The sequence below is a fragment of the Delphinus delphis genome, chromosome 6 (assembly GCF_949987515.2).
Source record: "Delphinus delphis chromosome 6, mDelDel1.2, whole genome shotgun sequence".
Taxonomy (NCBI): Eukaryota; Metazoa; Chordata; class Mammalia; order Artiodactyla; family Delphinidae; genus Delphinus; species Delphinus delphis.
Window position 1 is genome coordinate 3,355,901 of NC_082688.1, and position 16,548 is coordinate 3,372,448.

Below are 16,548 nucleotides of genomic sequence, written 5' to 3' on the forward strand. Positions count from 1 at the left end.
CGCAGTGGGACCATCCGGGGCAGCCCCAAGCCTGGACTTGGCCACAGTCTCAGTGTGAATCCATGGCCGCTGGCCTCACTGGGCACTTATGCGTGACGGGCATCCTTCTAGAAGCTCCCCACTGGTTAACTGCTTTAATTCCCACCACCGCCTCTGGGGTGGGTATCCTTCTGGCAGATAAGGAAGCTGCCCTCAGAAGAGGCGACCCACCATCCCCCCCCCCCGCCCCCTCTGGCGGGTTACGTGGCAAAGCAGTGGGCTGACGAGGACTTTCTGGGAGATGGGTACTTATACCTCTCAGTTCCTGAGAGGTGAGTCATTTGTTCAGTCATTTGCTCGTTCATTCGTTCGTTTTGGACAGCTCCCCCAGGCTGAGCCTTGCGGGGGGGAGGGGCGTCCTGCCTGGGGTCGTGAGACCCGGACGCCCGGGGCCACTCCCAGGGGGTGTGCAGGCCCAGCCTGAGTCGGGGAGGCAGGGTGGGTGCCGTCCAGAAGGGAGCGGGCTCTGCAGAGGCGTCGGTGTGGGTCCAGCCACAGAAGACAGGAGGGCAGGAGCGGGGTGGGGGTCTGGCTGTCCCGATGAGGGTGGGCCTGAGCAAAGGAAGGGAGGCGAGTAGAGCTGGGCAGGCGGCCGAGCCGGGCCTCACCCGCCAGCGTCACCTTCTGAATGTGATGTAAAGGATGGATGTCTGTCTCCTTCGGGGGAGGTCGTCCCAGGCCGGGTGTGGCCGCTGAAGGCCGGGCAGGGCCTTGGCGTGAGCGGACGTCTCACTGGGAAGTGTGCCCGCGATGGAGCACCAGCAGGCATCCCACCCGGGGCCCCCGATCTGTGACACCCTTGGGGCCATGGTGCCTTGGGACTTCTCCTTCCGGGCGGCAGACAGGACCACTGTCCCTGACTCAGTGGTGGGGAGGCCCTGCACGGGACATTCACATGGGGCACTTTGCTGGCCTCTGGGCAGCAGGGAGATGGGCTGTCTCTGGTGTTCGATGGCCCCTGTTAGCATTTCCCACCCAGTTCGGAGGGTCTGCTGTCTCCCGGGGGCAGCCCAGAACCCCCCAGGGTCACAGAAACAAAGAGGGTGCTGGGGGGAGACCAGCCTAGTGTCCTGCTTCTCCCCTGCCCTCCCTCCTCCAGACGGAACCCTCAGGGAACCCCACCCCAAATTCTCAAAACCCTTGTGGGATGAGAACCTGGTCTGGGGCTCTCGTGGGCACGCACGCTCTCGTGAGCTTTCCAAGGACCCACTTTTTTCTTACTTCTGGTTGCTGTAGATGTTGGCTGACCTGCACGTAATGTCCAGTCCCTTTGTCCTCTGTCTGTCCTCCCTCAGATGGGGGGTGTGGACAGGGCCGGTCTTGAGGGGACAGTATTTCAGTGGGAAAAAGTGTGCAATTCCTCCTGAAAGGGGAACAGGCAAATATACACTGGGAAGGGATGGGCGAGTAAAAATAGTTGAGTTCCTTTTTCGAATCTGGGCCAGAGGCAGCAGCCTGGGGAGCGGCACCGCTGGGGCTTAGGAGCGGGGCAGCGTGACTTGATGGGAATTTGGCTGTAAAGCCGCCTTTCTTCTGCTTTGCAGTCAGCTCTTAATCCCGGTCCAAAGCCTCCGCGTTGCCCAGATACAAGGTCTCCTGACAACACAAAGAGACAGAGGCCCCAGGCACTGGGCTGGGGGTCCAGGGCGGCCACTTCTGCAGTCTTGTTCAATGATGCTGATGGATCTGCTTGCCCCACTTTAAGTTTGGGGAGAGAGTGGGAGGCACCCCAGACAGTGCAGAGGTGGCCATGGGCCCCTCCCCGAGGCCGGGCCACCTCACTTGGCGGGATGACCCCCGGCTAAACCACGGTCCCTGGGTTAAGTCACTGGCAATCTTCTGAAAACGCGCAGGTCTCCTTTAAACTTTGCAGACTGACCTCTACGTCTGCTAATACAGTGGCAGTTTAGCAGAGCAGGCAGAGCTGGGGAGTTGCACGCAGGCCTGGCCTGGAAGAAAGGCAGGGCGTCCCAGCCGGCACATGTCCCCGCAGGGCAGGGCCCACTGCCTACGTCGAGGGGCCAGTCGGCTTCTGAGGGTCAGGAACCTTTTGCCCGTCTGAGGCTGGCTGAGTTGACTTATTCCGGAAGGCTTCAGGGCTATGCACACAGGGTGGCATCCAGGTGGCAGGAGGGGGATTTCTGCTGGGCATGGTGGCTGCCCGGGGCTATCAGGGGCAGTGGGAAGGGCGCTGGGCTGTCGGGAATGCCCGAGTGTCGGTGTGGCCCCGAGTGCATCCCAGCCCGTCTCCCGCCTCCATCTGTGCGACGGGAGGGCTCCGTCACCCCCGTGCTCTCTGCTCCGTCAGTGACTTCAAATCCCAGCCCTCCGGCCCCTGGGTACCTCCTCCAGGCAGTAGGGAGCCTGCCGTCACCCTGCAGGGAAGCTCACAGGCCCTCCAGGGGGAAGGAGCGCCCTTCCTCCTGTGCTGGACCGCGGATGCACTTTCTCCTTAGGAGGTCCAGCGGCTGCCGCCCCTGCTTCCCAGAGGAGAAAACTGCGTCTGGGCGAGGCTGGCCGCCCCATCGGGAGGTGCGGCCCTGGCACCCCTGGCCCGAGGCCCAGGGGACTGCACCTCCCTCTCCCCACCCGCCCTGGCCTCCGTTGCTCTCTGCTTGGGGGAGGGGGGTGGTGGCCTCTCTCGCCTTTGGGGCTGGGCCCAGGCACTCACTCCCCTGCGCCGTGTCCTCTCTTACAGCGTGCGGCAAGCTGACGGGCATAAGTGACCCCGTGACCATCAAGACCTCCGGCTCGAGGTTTGGGTCCTGGATGACGGACCCTCTGGCCCCAGAAGGTGATAACAGGGTAAGTGCTTCCTTCATTGGATCTGGGTCTGGGGCGGGGGGGGGGGGGTGTGGACGAGCGAAACTTGGTGCCCCCGGGGTGGGGTTCCAGGGACTTAGGGGAGAGGTCCAGGTCCCTTGCCGAGGTCCCTGTACTAAGGCAGAGTCACAGGCCGCGAGGGAGGCGGGTCCGAGGACGCCTGCGACCCCCTCCCCGCGTGGCTCGGCCCCTGGGAGCGGAGGGGCTGCCTCCGGGCTGAAACCTTCCCGTGCTCACAGCACTGCCCCCGCTCCGCTGGGGAACAGCACGGTCAGGCCTTCTTGTTTTAATGACTTCTCATTTGCGTTTCATTTGCCATTCCTTTCATGGCTGATGGAAACTCATGTTCTTTTTTGATTTAGGAGAAAAGCCATGTTCTTTCTTTTCTAGACTCTCCCTCCCTGGGTAAAGACCTCATAAAAGGAGAGAGAGACGACCGAGCGGCGCGTCTGTCTTGATCGGGATGGGGTGGGGGCTGCGTTGCGTTGTCGTTGGAGTCCCTTCGGGGCGTGGGGAGCAGAGGGCTGGCTGGCTGGGAGGGTGGCACCTGGCCCACTGGGCCCGGGTAACATCCGTCCATCACCACAGCGTCCTTGGGGAGCGTTTCAGCGAAGGGAGGTTCCGAACGCCCAGGGTTCTGGCTCTCGGTTGGAGGAAAGGAGCTGTGGGCATCCCTGTCCCTTGGTGGTCCACCAGCCTGACCGCTGGCACCCGGAGAGAACCGTCACAACAGTCCAGGGCCTCTCTTACCCAGCCCCTTGCCTGCAGGACGTTTAGAAAATAAACACTTAAAAAAAAACTTCAACTCTTCCTCTGGGCGGATTGAGAAAGGAGCTTAGGAATTGGAGAACCTCTGAGCCTTGTCTGGAGGATTTTCAGTGGGGAGGGAGCTTGAGGCTTCTGATGTCTGCTCCTCCCCCAGCCCCATTCCCACCCTTTGGACAGTGTGATCGCTTCTGTTTAGATCAGGGAGCAGCACATTCTCCTTCTGGGGAAAACGCCTGGGGGACCACGATGGGCTTTCCAGCGATCCGGGCGTCTGTCTTTTTATCCCACAACCTCCAGTGGGAGGAACCCCCGTCTCTCCCCTTCCTTACCCACCCCCCGGCAGGCCAGCAGCCTCTTCCCAGACCTCATCCCCGGGTCTGCAGGCAGAGAGTTCTGGAAGGAGGGGGCCGGCTACAGGCTGCCAACCCGGGAAATGACCGGGTCCGGTATTTTGGGGGTGACGTTTCTTTGTGTTTTATTTTCTGAATGGTGACGGCTAGCTGGTCCTTGGAAGTTTTCTAAGAATTTAGTTGGCCAGTTAATTACCAGTTAATTACCAATGAACCATTTGATTGGCCAGTTGTTACCCTGACTACTCTTCAGTTTCATCTGCATCCCCCTGGAAAACACCACTTTGGTTCTGAGTTTGGTTAGGAGTGTGCTCTTGCTGCAGATGTCAGTGATGATAACAGTAACGCAGACGTGAAAACAAGAGGGTGACGCAGACCCTGAGCGCATGACGTTTATATTGAAATACAAGAGGAAGTATTGGTTTCTAGGACGCAGCGACACGTGTGCCCAGCCCTCAGCTGAGCGCACCTGTGCCTGTCCTGGTTTGGTCCCACGGCTGCCCTCCAGCCGGAGATCATAGTTGTCTCTGCTGTGTTGATGAGAAAACGCAGGGCCAGGAGGGTCACGTGACTTGCCCAAGGTCTCAGGAAAGGCTGGCCGGTGGGTTTATTAACCATTTATTTACCGCGATGTTCCAGGTTGAGTCTCCCGAGTCACCCTCCTCTCCGTTGCCTTCTCCCCACCTCCTGCCTGCCCCCTGCCCGCCCCACCACACCCACCCCACTGACCCAGCAGGCCTCTTGGGATCCGTCAGCTGGAACCAATGACCTTGGTGCTGCAGAGGACGAACCCCGGTCTAGAGGATTTCGCCCCACCTGACACCGCAGATGTGCCTCTGGGTCCCCACATTGGTGTCAGTTTCCTTTGTTGTAGTGAGCGCTCGTCAGATTTTCTTCTCTCAGAGATCACGTATGAGGGCTCCTGGAACCCCCCGTACCGTGAGGATGTAGGTTCATCTGCAAAGCCGTCGAGGCGGTGATGAATGCTTTGGGGAATTAGACATCTCTTTTCTGCTTGATGAGTTGATCACCGTCCAGGAAAGGGGGCCTTGGTGATGGACAGAGCGCAAGCAGGAAGGCGGAAGGGGGGCCTTTGTGGGAGCTGACCGCGTGGGGAGGGAGGGAGGGGACCAGCTCGCTGGCAGGGGACCCTGGGGGCCTGCTCCAAAGCTGTGGGCAGTCGGCAGTCCTGCCCCATGCCGTGAGATCAGCACAGCCACCAGCTCACAGCCTGCTAAGTGACACGTCCCCAGGTCCTGCCATTGATCTAGAAGGGAGCTGGTTTCTTTTGTTTTGATCTTTTCCATTCTCCGTCCAGTTTTGATCACACACAGGAGACCAATAACTCGCTCTCCCCCCAAAAAAAAATCAGTGTCAGCTTCAGTGCAGGAGGCCACAGAGGGCGAGGAAAGAGGGGTGTGGCCAACAGCCAGGGTGGGGAATTGCCTTGGAACCCCTGTCCGGGAGCCCTCCAAGGGGCTTTCGGGTCCCCCTGCCTTTGTGCTGAGCTGTTAGAACCAGGTTAGCTCGTTCGTTAAGCACCACCTGTGTGTAGGCACTGGCTGGGCTCCGGTGGTCCTCCACCCTGTCCAGAAGCTTCTGATGGTACCAGAGTTCCAGAAGCCATGCTCTCGTCACCCCAGGCTGTGTCCCTCCCCGGGAGACCAAGACGCTGAGGCGCGTACCTCTGACTGTGGACCGTCTAAGGTCCGGCATCCACCATCCCTCTTAACAGCCGTGCTTCCACCGTAGAAGTCCCAGGCCCGCTCACATCAGACAGTGGTAAGGGGACCAGCCAGCCTCTGGCCCCCAGGAAGTTCACGTTCAGAGGGGTGGTCTCATCACTGGAACACCTGTCATTTCCCAACCAGCAGTGAGCTCAGTTTAGTGTTTAAAAGTCCTTCCCTGTCATCTAAACAGTGTCACAGCCATCCAGGTATTTTATTCCTACAGAATCCGTCTTCCTGAAGGTCGTATTATCCGAACTGCACGGTCACACTGTTTCGTGTGGTCGGGGACGGTCTTGGGGCTGCTGACCTCGCCCCCCTTTCAAGCCTCACTCCCCAGTGAAGCCTCCCACCTCCCTACTCACCTGTCCAGCTCAGGGCTCCCTTTAGAGCATCTTTCCCACCGGAGCCGGCTCCTTGAGGTCAGGTCCTGCCAGGAGGACACGTGACAGATGCCTGCCCCGCCAAAGGGAGGAGAGGACATGGTCACGTTACTAAGCGAGGCCCTTTGGGCGGCTTCCCTCCCCCGCTCCGCCCCTCCCGGGTACATCCCTGCATCACGTAAGATGGGGCCAGACTCGACAGCATCGCCCTGCCCTGCCCTGCCCCGAGATGGCCTTCTTCTCTACAAAGCACATGAAAATAATAGGGACAATTAGGAAAACCCCACGTTCTCCGTAAACTCCACTGTGTGGAACCGAAATGCAGTCAGGATGTGGGAATACCCAGGTTTTCTTACAGGGGAGGCGTTTTGATTCCAGTGAGCTGGCAGGCCACATCCACTCAAGGCGTGGCATTTACGAAGAAAGAGTCTGAAGGTGGCTTTGTTTTATCTCTTCTGGCAAAGGGACCCTCGTGGGTGGGGGAGCTTGCGCACTGGCCTCAGACCTGCCGCGGGGACTCTTCTCGCCACTCGCCCCGGGGGGCCTTCCTTCTGCTGACAGAAGCACCCGCAGCGGGGGCTCTGAGCCCTGATGCCCCAAGGGCCCCTTTCTCCCTTGGGCTTCCCTGGCTTCTGTTCCCCGGTGTGTTCTCAGCTCTCCCCCCTCCTCAGCCTGGGGCCCCACGGTCCTTCCCGCAGGACAACGGCCACAGGGAGCTGCAGCCCGCATGGAGCGTGGCCCTGAGGTCACCAGCGCCCGGAGGGCAGGGAACAAGTTCCCATCACTTGGAGAACAGGAGGCGCATGGCCACCTGGGCCACCCGAGGCATCCTGCCGGGCGGTGGTGGGTGAAGCGGGCATTGTGGTCGAGCCCAGGAGCGAGCGAGTGGCAGGTCGCCGTCCCCTTCTGTCTGTGCCCGTGAACAGAACCTGCTTTATGGGGTCGGTTGGGCATTTCAGAGGACAGCCTCGGGAGTCTGGGAGGAAGTGGCCCAGCGAAGACAGGCAGTGGGTGTGTCCTGTGCGAGATGCAGTCTGCTTTCTGGTGAACAGACCATGTGGCCCTGGGCGAGACCCTCACCCCTGGGCCTCTCTGAATTGAGGACTTGGAGCAGGTGGTCTCAGGGACCCTGCCGAACGTTAGAATCCCCTGGAAGCTTTAACCAGCTGATGCCCGGCTCTACCCCCAAGGTCTGTGCCATTGTTCTGGGGTGTGAAAGCTCCCAGGAGACCCAGCCAGGTTGAGGACCCTGGTCCCAGGCCCCCGCGGTTCAGATGCAGCGGTTCTGGGCGGCATCCTGGAGGGGACGGGATTCCATCTGAGCCTTGGAACGTGGAGCAGGCAGGGCAGGACAAGGCATTTGAGGTGAGATCAGAGTGAACTCGTAGGGGTGGGAGGCACTGCCAGAGGTGGGCCCTCATCGCGGGCCCTGGGGGTCCCATGATGCACTCCTCTTCTGCACAGAGGGGCTCCCTGGTGGCCTAGACCCTCCAGGCCGAGAGCTGGTTGTTACACATTTAGCACCTGTGCTGATTTTCTCTCCCACCCTAAATTGCCTTTTCCGAGTGTTGCCCACTGTGACCGATTTGCCAGTTTATCGGAGGAAAAGGCAGTTTAAAAATCCTTAGAAATTGGATGCTGCCTTCACGCAGCTCTGCCCACAGGAAGGAGGTGTTGATCCCTGGGGGTCCAGGGATGCGTCAACCCAACCGGGTTCCCACCATCAAAGACCCACTCGTGGCGGAGGCAGGGCGAGCTGAGATGGGGGCGGTCAGGAGAGGGTGCAGAGGGGGGCTGTCACTTGAGCTAAGTCTTGAGAGAAGCAGTGAGCTCCCTGTCTGGGAGGTAACCAAGAGGAGGCGAGATGTCAGGGCGTCCGCACGTCACCCTGCGGACCTCTGACACCTTCCGCCCAGCCCTGCACTTGCCCCGTTCTAATACGTGGCCCGCATCGCCGAGGGCTGCTCTGACGGAGGCTAAGGATAATGGAAAGCCTCAGATGAGACCCAGCCTTTAAAAAAATGTTGTTGAAAACAAAAAGCACATCTGCCTCTAAGCATCTGAATGGATGTCTCAGGAACAAGGTTACAGGTTTGGGTTTTTTTTTTTTTTTTTAATTTTTAACGCATGCGCAATACCGTGTCTGAAAACTCCCACATCCTTAATCCCTCCTGCAGCCGGCAGAGCCCTCGACGGATAAAGCAGCTGCCTTCTTGCCAGACAGATGCACTGGGAACGGCATTAGCCCGGCAGATTTTCCTCTGACTAACTGCATTGCTTTCTAATTTGCTCCCATGTTGGTTGAAAATGACTTAAAGCGTTTTGTGCAAAGTCTAGACAGCTTTCGAGTCAACTGGCATTTAAGCAGTCATTGGAAAGCTCTTCTTCTTGTGACCCCAAACTTGGGCCTCTACTGGGTTTGTTATCTTGGTTGATTTGAGCAGTCAGAGCCTTCTGGAAGCCCGGATTCCTCAGGGAGAGGCGCTTTCCCAGGACCGGGCGTGATAGAGTGATTACGCTCGGAGCTTCCCAAGTGCCAAATTAGTGACGTCCCCCCGCCGGACTGGTGGTTCAGTCCGGCCTGCTGTGAGGGCCTGGACGAAAGGAGAGGCCTGACGCACGCGCCCCCTGGGATATCGGGCATTGCCCTTCCTGGCGACCTTAATAACGGCCATCCCTGCAGACTGCCCGGTGTTGTGGGCACTTGTCCTCCTGCGGGCCCCGGCGGCTGTGCCCTCTGCCACAGCGTCCTGCTGGAGGGCGGTGCCCCATGCTGCTGGAGGGCCAGCCTTCCCAGATGACCCACACCCGCTTGGCGGGAACAGCAGAGGGTGGCGGCCAGCCACGCCCACGGCGCGGCTGCGGGGTCCCAGGCTGTCGGTCCCCACACCCCTGTGCGTGGTGTCCTTTCTCCAGGCTGGACGCTTCCTCCCCTGGTGGGGAGACAGCCCTGGCCCCTCGTGAAGGGCACCCCGTGGGTTTGGAGGAAGGACGTGACCCTATTTAGTCTGTTCTCTCCCAGTCCTTCCGGCTCCTTCTCTGGGTGCTGAATCACTAAACGCCAAGTCCAGGAGGGGATGCCTACCCGGGAGGGGTCCCCCCCGCTTCAGCACCACTGACAGGTCGGCTGTGTCCGCAGGTCTGGTACATGGACGGCTACCACAACAACCGCTTTGTCCGCGAGTACAGATCGATGCTGGCCTTCATGACCACGGACAATTTCACGTCCCACCGCCTCCCGCACCCCTGGTCCGGCACGGGGCAGGTGGTCTACAACGGCTCCATCTACTTCAACAAGTTCCAGAGTCACATCGTCATCAGGTTCGACCTAAAGACAGAGACGATCCTCAAGACGCGCAGCCTGGACTATGCCGGCTATAACAACATGTACCACTACGCGTGGGGCGGCCACTCGGACATCGACCTCATGGTGGACGAGAACGGGCTGTGGGCTGTCTACGCCACCAACCAGAACGCCGGCAACATCGTCGTCAGCAAGCTGGACCCCGTGTCCCTGCAGGTGCTGCAGACCTGGAACACCAGCTACCCCAAGCGCAGCGCCGGCGAGGCCTTCATCATCTGCGGGACCCTCTACGTCACCAACGGCTACTCGGGGGGCACCAAGGTCCACTACGCCTACCAAACCAACGCCTCTACCTACGAGTACATCGACATCCCCTTCCAGAACAAGTACTCGCACATCTCCATGCTGGATTACAACCCCAAGGACCGCGCCCTGTACGCCTGGAACAACGGCCACCAGATCCTCTACAACGTCACCCTCTTCCACGTCATCCGGTCTGATGAGCTGTAGGTCCCCTCGGCCTGGAAGCCGAGGGTCCGCGTCCTCCACCCACCTGGAAATTCCTGTGGGACGGCTGCCAAGTGAATATCGGTGAGACGAACAAGGCTGATTTGGAAAAAGCAGCAGCAGCGTGGACTCCGGCATCACGGGGTGGCGTTGCCCCCCGCGTTTCTCCAGCTCCAGCCGGAGGGCGGCCAGTGTGGGAAGAAGCCCCCGTATACACGGCTGGAACTGCAGCCCAGGGCTCCCTGGTTCCCCCGCCCTGGTCCCCTTTCTGGTCAATATACTCAAGAAGTAAGGCACTGACTGTTGGCCAGTTCTTACTGAGAACAACCCACTGTTAGGATCGCATGGACTCGTCCGTAGATCATGGTCAGCTCGATGGACCTGAGTGTCGTGTCTCATTGAAGCCCCCCTCCCCCGGGCCTGGCTCGGCGGCCGAGGGGGCCACGTAGGCTAGTGTAACTCGCATCTCATCGCCGCTGCCGTCCTTGACCACGTGTTGTGTCTTAGATGCTCTATGCTGAGACCCCAAGTAGCCCGTGGACCCGAGTTAGTCCCCAAGAGCGGCGGCCGGCGTGTGTGGCGTGGACAGGCGCAGTGCCGCACCGTTTCAATCCGCGTACCCCGTAGATACCTCGTGCAATGTTCGTCTGTTGTTTCCTCGAGGTGGTGACTTGTCTGTTTAGTTGATGCCATGAATGTCGTATATGCAATGCCATAGTTTGGATTAGTAAGTGGATGGTTTTTGTTTCTGAAGAGAAATAAAAAAAAAAACACATCAGTGTTCGCCCTTATAGAGAGATGACCAAGTTCACGTTGCTAATCATGAAAGGAAATAGCCTCTTCTTGTTAAATTATCTAAATAGTGTAACCACAGATGAGAAGGGCTCATCTAGGGAAACTTCGGTTTCCAACGGGAAAGAAATGCTCTTGAGGGCAACAGTGTGCGGAAAGTACATTTTTTAAGTAAAAAAGAGGGAAACTTTGTACTATCCGGTTATCTAAGGAACAATAAAAATATTAGGAGATGTTTTTGCTTCGTTTGTCATTTCAGAAGGTTTTAAAAATGACCGAGACTTCCAGAGCCTTGCAGACGTATTCCAGAGCGAGTGCCCCTCTCAGAAGAGGACAGGGCACGGGCTGGACACAAGCCCCATTGGGTCCCTAGGCACTCATCCCCCGCAAGGGTCGGAGCCCGAGAATCAGCTTGGAGGTCCCTACTCCTTGGGTGAATCTGAATCCGAGGGCTACACCACTGGGAGTCCCACCCTACCCCACCCCGCCAGGCTCCTCCAAGATACAGCTGGAAGGAGCCTGGGACAAGCACCCGGTTCCGACGTGGCAGGGGGCATCCGCAGAGACCCTGCCGAAAAGTGGGCAAAGGTAAACCCCGGCCCTCTCTGGCCAGTCCGCTCACTGGGAGCACTGGGGATCCAGGGGGTGAGTGGCCAGCCCTGTCTGGGGTCTGGGTCCCTGAGCCTTGGAGACAGAGAACCTCATGCATCGGGGGAGCCCAGGCCACCACGGCCAGACCCGCAGATACCAAGCCAGGCTCCGTCTCTAAGTGGGCCCTGAGTCTCTGCAGGACAGAGCCGTTCTGGAGCGCCCTGCGGGTTCACATGGCCAGAGAAGGCACAGGTCAAAGTAACTCTCCTTTCACAGGACAGTTCAGGACCGGCCCTGGCGCTAGATGCCAAGGCAGGGTGTGGCATGTGGTGACCGTCCACTCCCTCCCCTGCCCTTCCCCCTGCTCCGGGGCGGCTGGCCTCCTTGGCAGGGTGGACAGCAGGGCTGTGATGTGGGCCTGGGGAGAAGCCAGCAGCCCCCGTGAGCTCAGCCCAGCTGGCACCGCACCCAAACCAGAGAGCAGAGGGGCTGATGTGTTTCCAAAACAGCCTTCTTCAGTTGCCATCACTTGTCCTGGAAAGAACCTGGCGGGTCCCCAGGCAGGGGTGTAGGTGGCACTTAGAGGGGGTGTAGCTGGCGTTCATGGCGCTGGTACTCTCGGAGTCAGTCTGAGAACATCTAAGAACATCTGACTCTGTCCCCGGGGCCCCTCGGAGGCTGGAGCCACTGAGACAGCAAGCTGGTCCGGCAAGGAGGCAGCGGGGGCATGGGGACCGTGTCTGCTAGTCACAGTGGGTGCCCTTGGGGTCCGGCCAACTGCTGGGAAGATATGGGATGAGAAGTAGGGTGGAGGCCCCGCTTGTCCTCTCCAACCCCTCCGGTGGAGTAACACACGGAAGCAGAAAAGAATGACCACTGGCCAGGGCTTGCCCACTGTTGGGAGCCCTGGATCGCAGTCAGCTCGCCCATGAGAAATTGGGTGGGCCCTGGACCACTGGGTGGGGAGGGAGGGAGATGCCAGAGGACCCTGGAAAAATGCTGGGGGTGTGGGCCAGCAGGGCAGCCTGGGGGGAGGGGCGGTGGCCTTGCATAGTCAAGGGCCACTCCTGGGACCCTTCCCCACCCCCCTCCCCCGCACCGGGGGCCACGTCTCTACTGCACGCTGGGGGCCACCTAGACACTGCACTGCGAGGGGACAGTGCCGCCTCGGGCCTGGCCCAGGCCACCTCTGACCCCAGCTCCCCTCTGCCCACACGCTGCAGTGGGGCTCACCGAGCAGGTCTCCACCTCCGGGCACAAGGCGCTCCAGAGCCCCTTGGCCCCTTCACCTGTGCTCTCCCCACGTCCTTCCTCCCCTCCCAGCTCAGAGCTCCCGCCTTCTGTAAGCTCCCCGTTCCCCATCTCCAAGGAGGAATCACTGCTTCTTTCCTGTTCCTTTAAATCCTTCCTCCATCACCCATGCTCTGGACTGCCCCATCTTCCCAGCATCCGTGATTCTCTTAGACCCAACACATTCTTTAAGATTTGGGGTTTTTTTTTTAATTCACCAAGCCCAAGACAAAAATAATCCAAAAAAATCATTTCTTGCTTTCTTGTTGCTGCTGGGTTTCCTTCGCCAGATACCCTGAACTGTGACGAGGAAGCGGGGTGGGAGATGGTAGGAAATGCCTGACCCCCAATTAGAGCCTCATTAGCTGCAAGTCCTCCCCGAACGAGAGGACTCGCACAGGCCGGTGACACAGCCACGGCAGGACAAGCTGCAATTAAAACTTTTAGAAGTGGGAGGCATTTTCCTACTTTCATGTTTGCAGATTACCTTGGAGGGAGCCGGCACACGCAAAATCGTCCCCGGGAGAGACAGGAGCGGGTTCTTCGTAGAACAGCCCTAACTTCAATAAGACAGTCTAAGACGCCACCGACTTCATTCCCGGTGTGAAGCCATGATGGGAGTCTGTCCAGGCAGGATCAGGCAGGGATTGTTAAGTAATTACAGCTGCAATTATGGGCCGAACTCTTCATAATTTCCCCTTAACGGCATAGGAGACAGCAGATGTACAAATACCTGCTCTGAGTCACCAGAAGACAAAATAACGAACGACCTGATAGGTTCAGAATGGATTTGCTGTCTCCGACTGAGTATTTGCTGGGGAAAATAATCCTCCAGGATATTAAATACGCAAGAAAAATGGTTCCATCCAGCGAGCAAATAAAACAACTGGCTTGCCACTATATCTCCCAGATTCCAATAACTGAATATATTGGCTGATGGCAGAATATCTGTAGATGAATTTTCTTTATTAAAAGTTTGGCCTGGAATCAAAACCCAGCAGTTCTTTGGTGGGTACCGGAGGCCAGAGCACGAGATGCCCAGTCCTGGGTGCAGCTGGGTAGGCCTGGAACTTTTTCTAGTTTCCGCAGGTTTCTTCTTGAAGGAGGCCTGTGATGGGTGACCCCACACAGCTGCCCATGGAATTCACCTCTAGCTCCTGGAGTCGCGATGCCCTTGTCGTTTAGGGAAGGCGTGCAGTGAGGGTGGCCGAGCTCTCGCAAGTGACCGGGAAGGAGGCATCTCTTGGGTTCTTGGAAAGTGCAGGGTCTCCAGACAGGGGCCAGGCTCCACCCGTGAGAAGGGAAAGGAAGGCGATGGTGATTTCAGGTAGCTGAATGGGCCAGGGTAGGGGGTAGAACATTGTCTTTAATCGGAACACTTAACGTAATCCCACTGGCAGATTATAAGTGGTAATGGTCGGGCACCGTCACCGCTTAGAAGCCGATGTTGACACCTGCTTCCCCCGCATCCCTTTGACCTCACGCCACCTGTAGAAGAGGCACCAGGCTCCCCGTCCTCAGATGGAAACTGTCTCAGGACATCTGAGCTTCCAACCCACGAAAGAGCGTCCACGTCCACAGGACAGCCCAGGCCAACACGGGGACACGTCGGAAACCTTCAGGCCGTTGAGGGTCCCTGGGGAAGGAAGCAGCTGGGCCGGGACTGTGGGTGGCAGGTACTTCCTCAGGGCACACAGGGAAATGAACCCCCAGAGGCAGCTCCTAGAAGCTGGAGCGGGCATTTGGGAGGGAGGGGGACTTGGGTCCAATCATTGTCCAGACACCTATGTAGGCGTGGCCCAGGAAGACGGGACACATTTCACTGAAAGGAGCATGATCCGGGGACTGTTGATCCGTGAAGAGTGAGGCTGAGTCCCCAAGGCTCAGGAGCTCGAAGCCGGATCAACCGTCTGATGCCCTGCGTCATCAGGCCCAGGCAGAGCAGAGCCTTCTAGGTGTGAAGGGGCTGGTCTGCTCACCATCAGGTAAGACATCCCTTTCTTGGTGGCCCATATCTTCGGTATTGAGAGGCAGCTCTCATGAGAACCGTCTGCATTTGATTTCCTTTGGGTGAATGGTTTCTGAAAAGGTTTCCTGGAGCAGGATTTTGCCTTAATAAATCTATTGTTAGAGATTATTTTCACAGGCTATAAGAATGAGATATAGAGTCCTTTGAACCCAATAGCAAAGAGAGGCATCAATTTGTACCTAAACCCTGCTTGTAAATTATGCTGCATCTTGCTGTTGTCACATAATTTTCCCTGAAGGTGACATTAGGGACGTGGAACTCATCCTTTTCATTGATGTGTGTATCCCATTGTGTAGATGCGGCATGGTGTGTGTCACCAGCACCCCCACGGTGGGTATTTGGGTTGTTTCTAATAGTCTGCTCTTAAAAACCATTCCGCGGTGAATAACCTCGTGTGGAATCACATCACGTATTGCACACGGCGTGTGTCTTCGGAATAAACGGCCTGAGGGTAAACGCTTCTGTTCTTCTGCCCAGTATTGTTGAATTCCCTTCCACAGGGGTTGCACCACTTTACCTTCCTTCTAGCGGTGTACGAGAGATTTCCCCATGGAGTGCTTGGAAAATCTTCGGGAGTTTTGCAGTCTGGGAGGTAAGACGTGGTACCTCCCAGCACTTTGAATTTTCACTTCTCTTATGAAGAGTTAGGGGAGCATCTCTTGTATGTTGCAAAGCCACTGACAAGATTTATCTGGGAACTCTCAGTTCCTACCTTTTGCCCGTTTTTCCCTACTCAGCTGCCGAGAATTTTCTCCCATATAAATGTTAGGCGTTCCTTGTATAGGCGGGAAGTCAGCTTTTGTGTTTCTGGGAGTTGCAAATATCCTGTGGTTTGTCAATCTTGATTCTGGTTATGGTGGGTTTTTTAAAACGTAGTCAGGATTATCAATCACCCTTCTAATGCTTTTGGCTCTCGAGACCCAGTAAGGGCCGTCATGATGAACGGACTCATTTTTCTCTGGTGCTGACGTGGGCTTGCTTCTTCCGTTAAGACTGGCAGTGCCTTTGGGGTTTATGGAAAGTGACATGTGGGTCCACTTTGACCTTTTTCCAAAAGGCTGCCCAGCTGTCCCAACATGAGTGATTACGTGGCCCAGCCCCCCACCCCGAATCCTAGGCTGAGGGTCCCACGTACTTAGGCTCCACTTCCGGGCTCTTCTCTTTCTGAGTCTGTGTTCCATGCTGTCACTGGAAATTCTACCATTTCCATAAATTTCCATAAATTTGCCTAGAGGTGAATATTCATGGCCTCCATGACAGGCACTTACTCCACTGTTTTTTTTTAAGATTTATTTTTATTATTTATTTATTTTTGGCTGTGTCGGGCTCTTTGTTGCGGTGTGCAGGTTTCTCTCTAATTGTGGCGTGCGGGTTCTTCTCTTCTCTAGTTGTGGCGTGCAGGCTCCAGGGCACGCGGGTTCAGTAGTGGTGGCGTGCGGGTTCCAGAGCACGTGGGCTGTGTAGTTTGCGGCCCTCAGGCTCTAGTTGAGGCGCGAGGACTCAGTAGTTGTGGTGCTCGGGCCTAGCTTCCCCGCGGTATGTGGGATCTTAGTTCCCTGACCAGGGGTGGAACCTGCGTCCCCTGCATTGTAAGGCAGATTCTTTACCACTGGACCACAGGGGACGTCCCCATTCCATTCCTTTTTTTTTTTTTTTTTTTTTTTTTTTTTTGCGGTACGCGGGCCTCTCACCGTTGTGGCCTCTCCCGTTGCGGAGCACAGGCTCCGGACACGCAGGCTCAGCGGCCATGGCTCACGGGCCCAGCCGCTCCGCGGCATGTGGGATCTTCCCGGACCGGGGCACAAACCCGTGTCCCCTGCATTGGCAGGCGGACTCTCAACCGCTGCGCCACCAGGGAAGCCCTCCGTTGCTTTTTAAAGTTCTCTTTCAAAGGTTTGTGTACAAGGATGCCTAATCCCTGTGACTGTGGAGTCTCACCCCAGGG

The 16,548-nt window shown here is 57.6% G+C and overlaps 1 protein-coding gene across 2 annotated transcripts in view; it reads left to right on the forward strand.

The window, feature by feature from the left end:
• The window catches only part of OLFM1 (olfactomedin 1), a 35,661-nt gene extending 24,735 nt beyond the window's left edge, over positions 1-10,926 (forward strand). For both annotated transcript variants that reach the window (XM_060013866.1, XM_060013865.1), the window contains exons 5-6: positions 2,738-2,844; positions 9,230-10,926. In XM_060013866.1, the coding sequence (XP_059869849.1) occupies positions 2,738-2,844; positions 9,230-9,904 (782 nt within the window). In that variant the 3' untranslated portion in view covers positions 9,905-10,926. The remainder of the gene's footprint in view (positions 1-2,737; positions 2,845-9,229) is intronic.
• Positions 10,927-16,548: the final 5,622 nt, after the last annotated feature.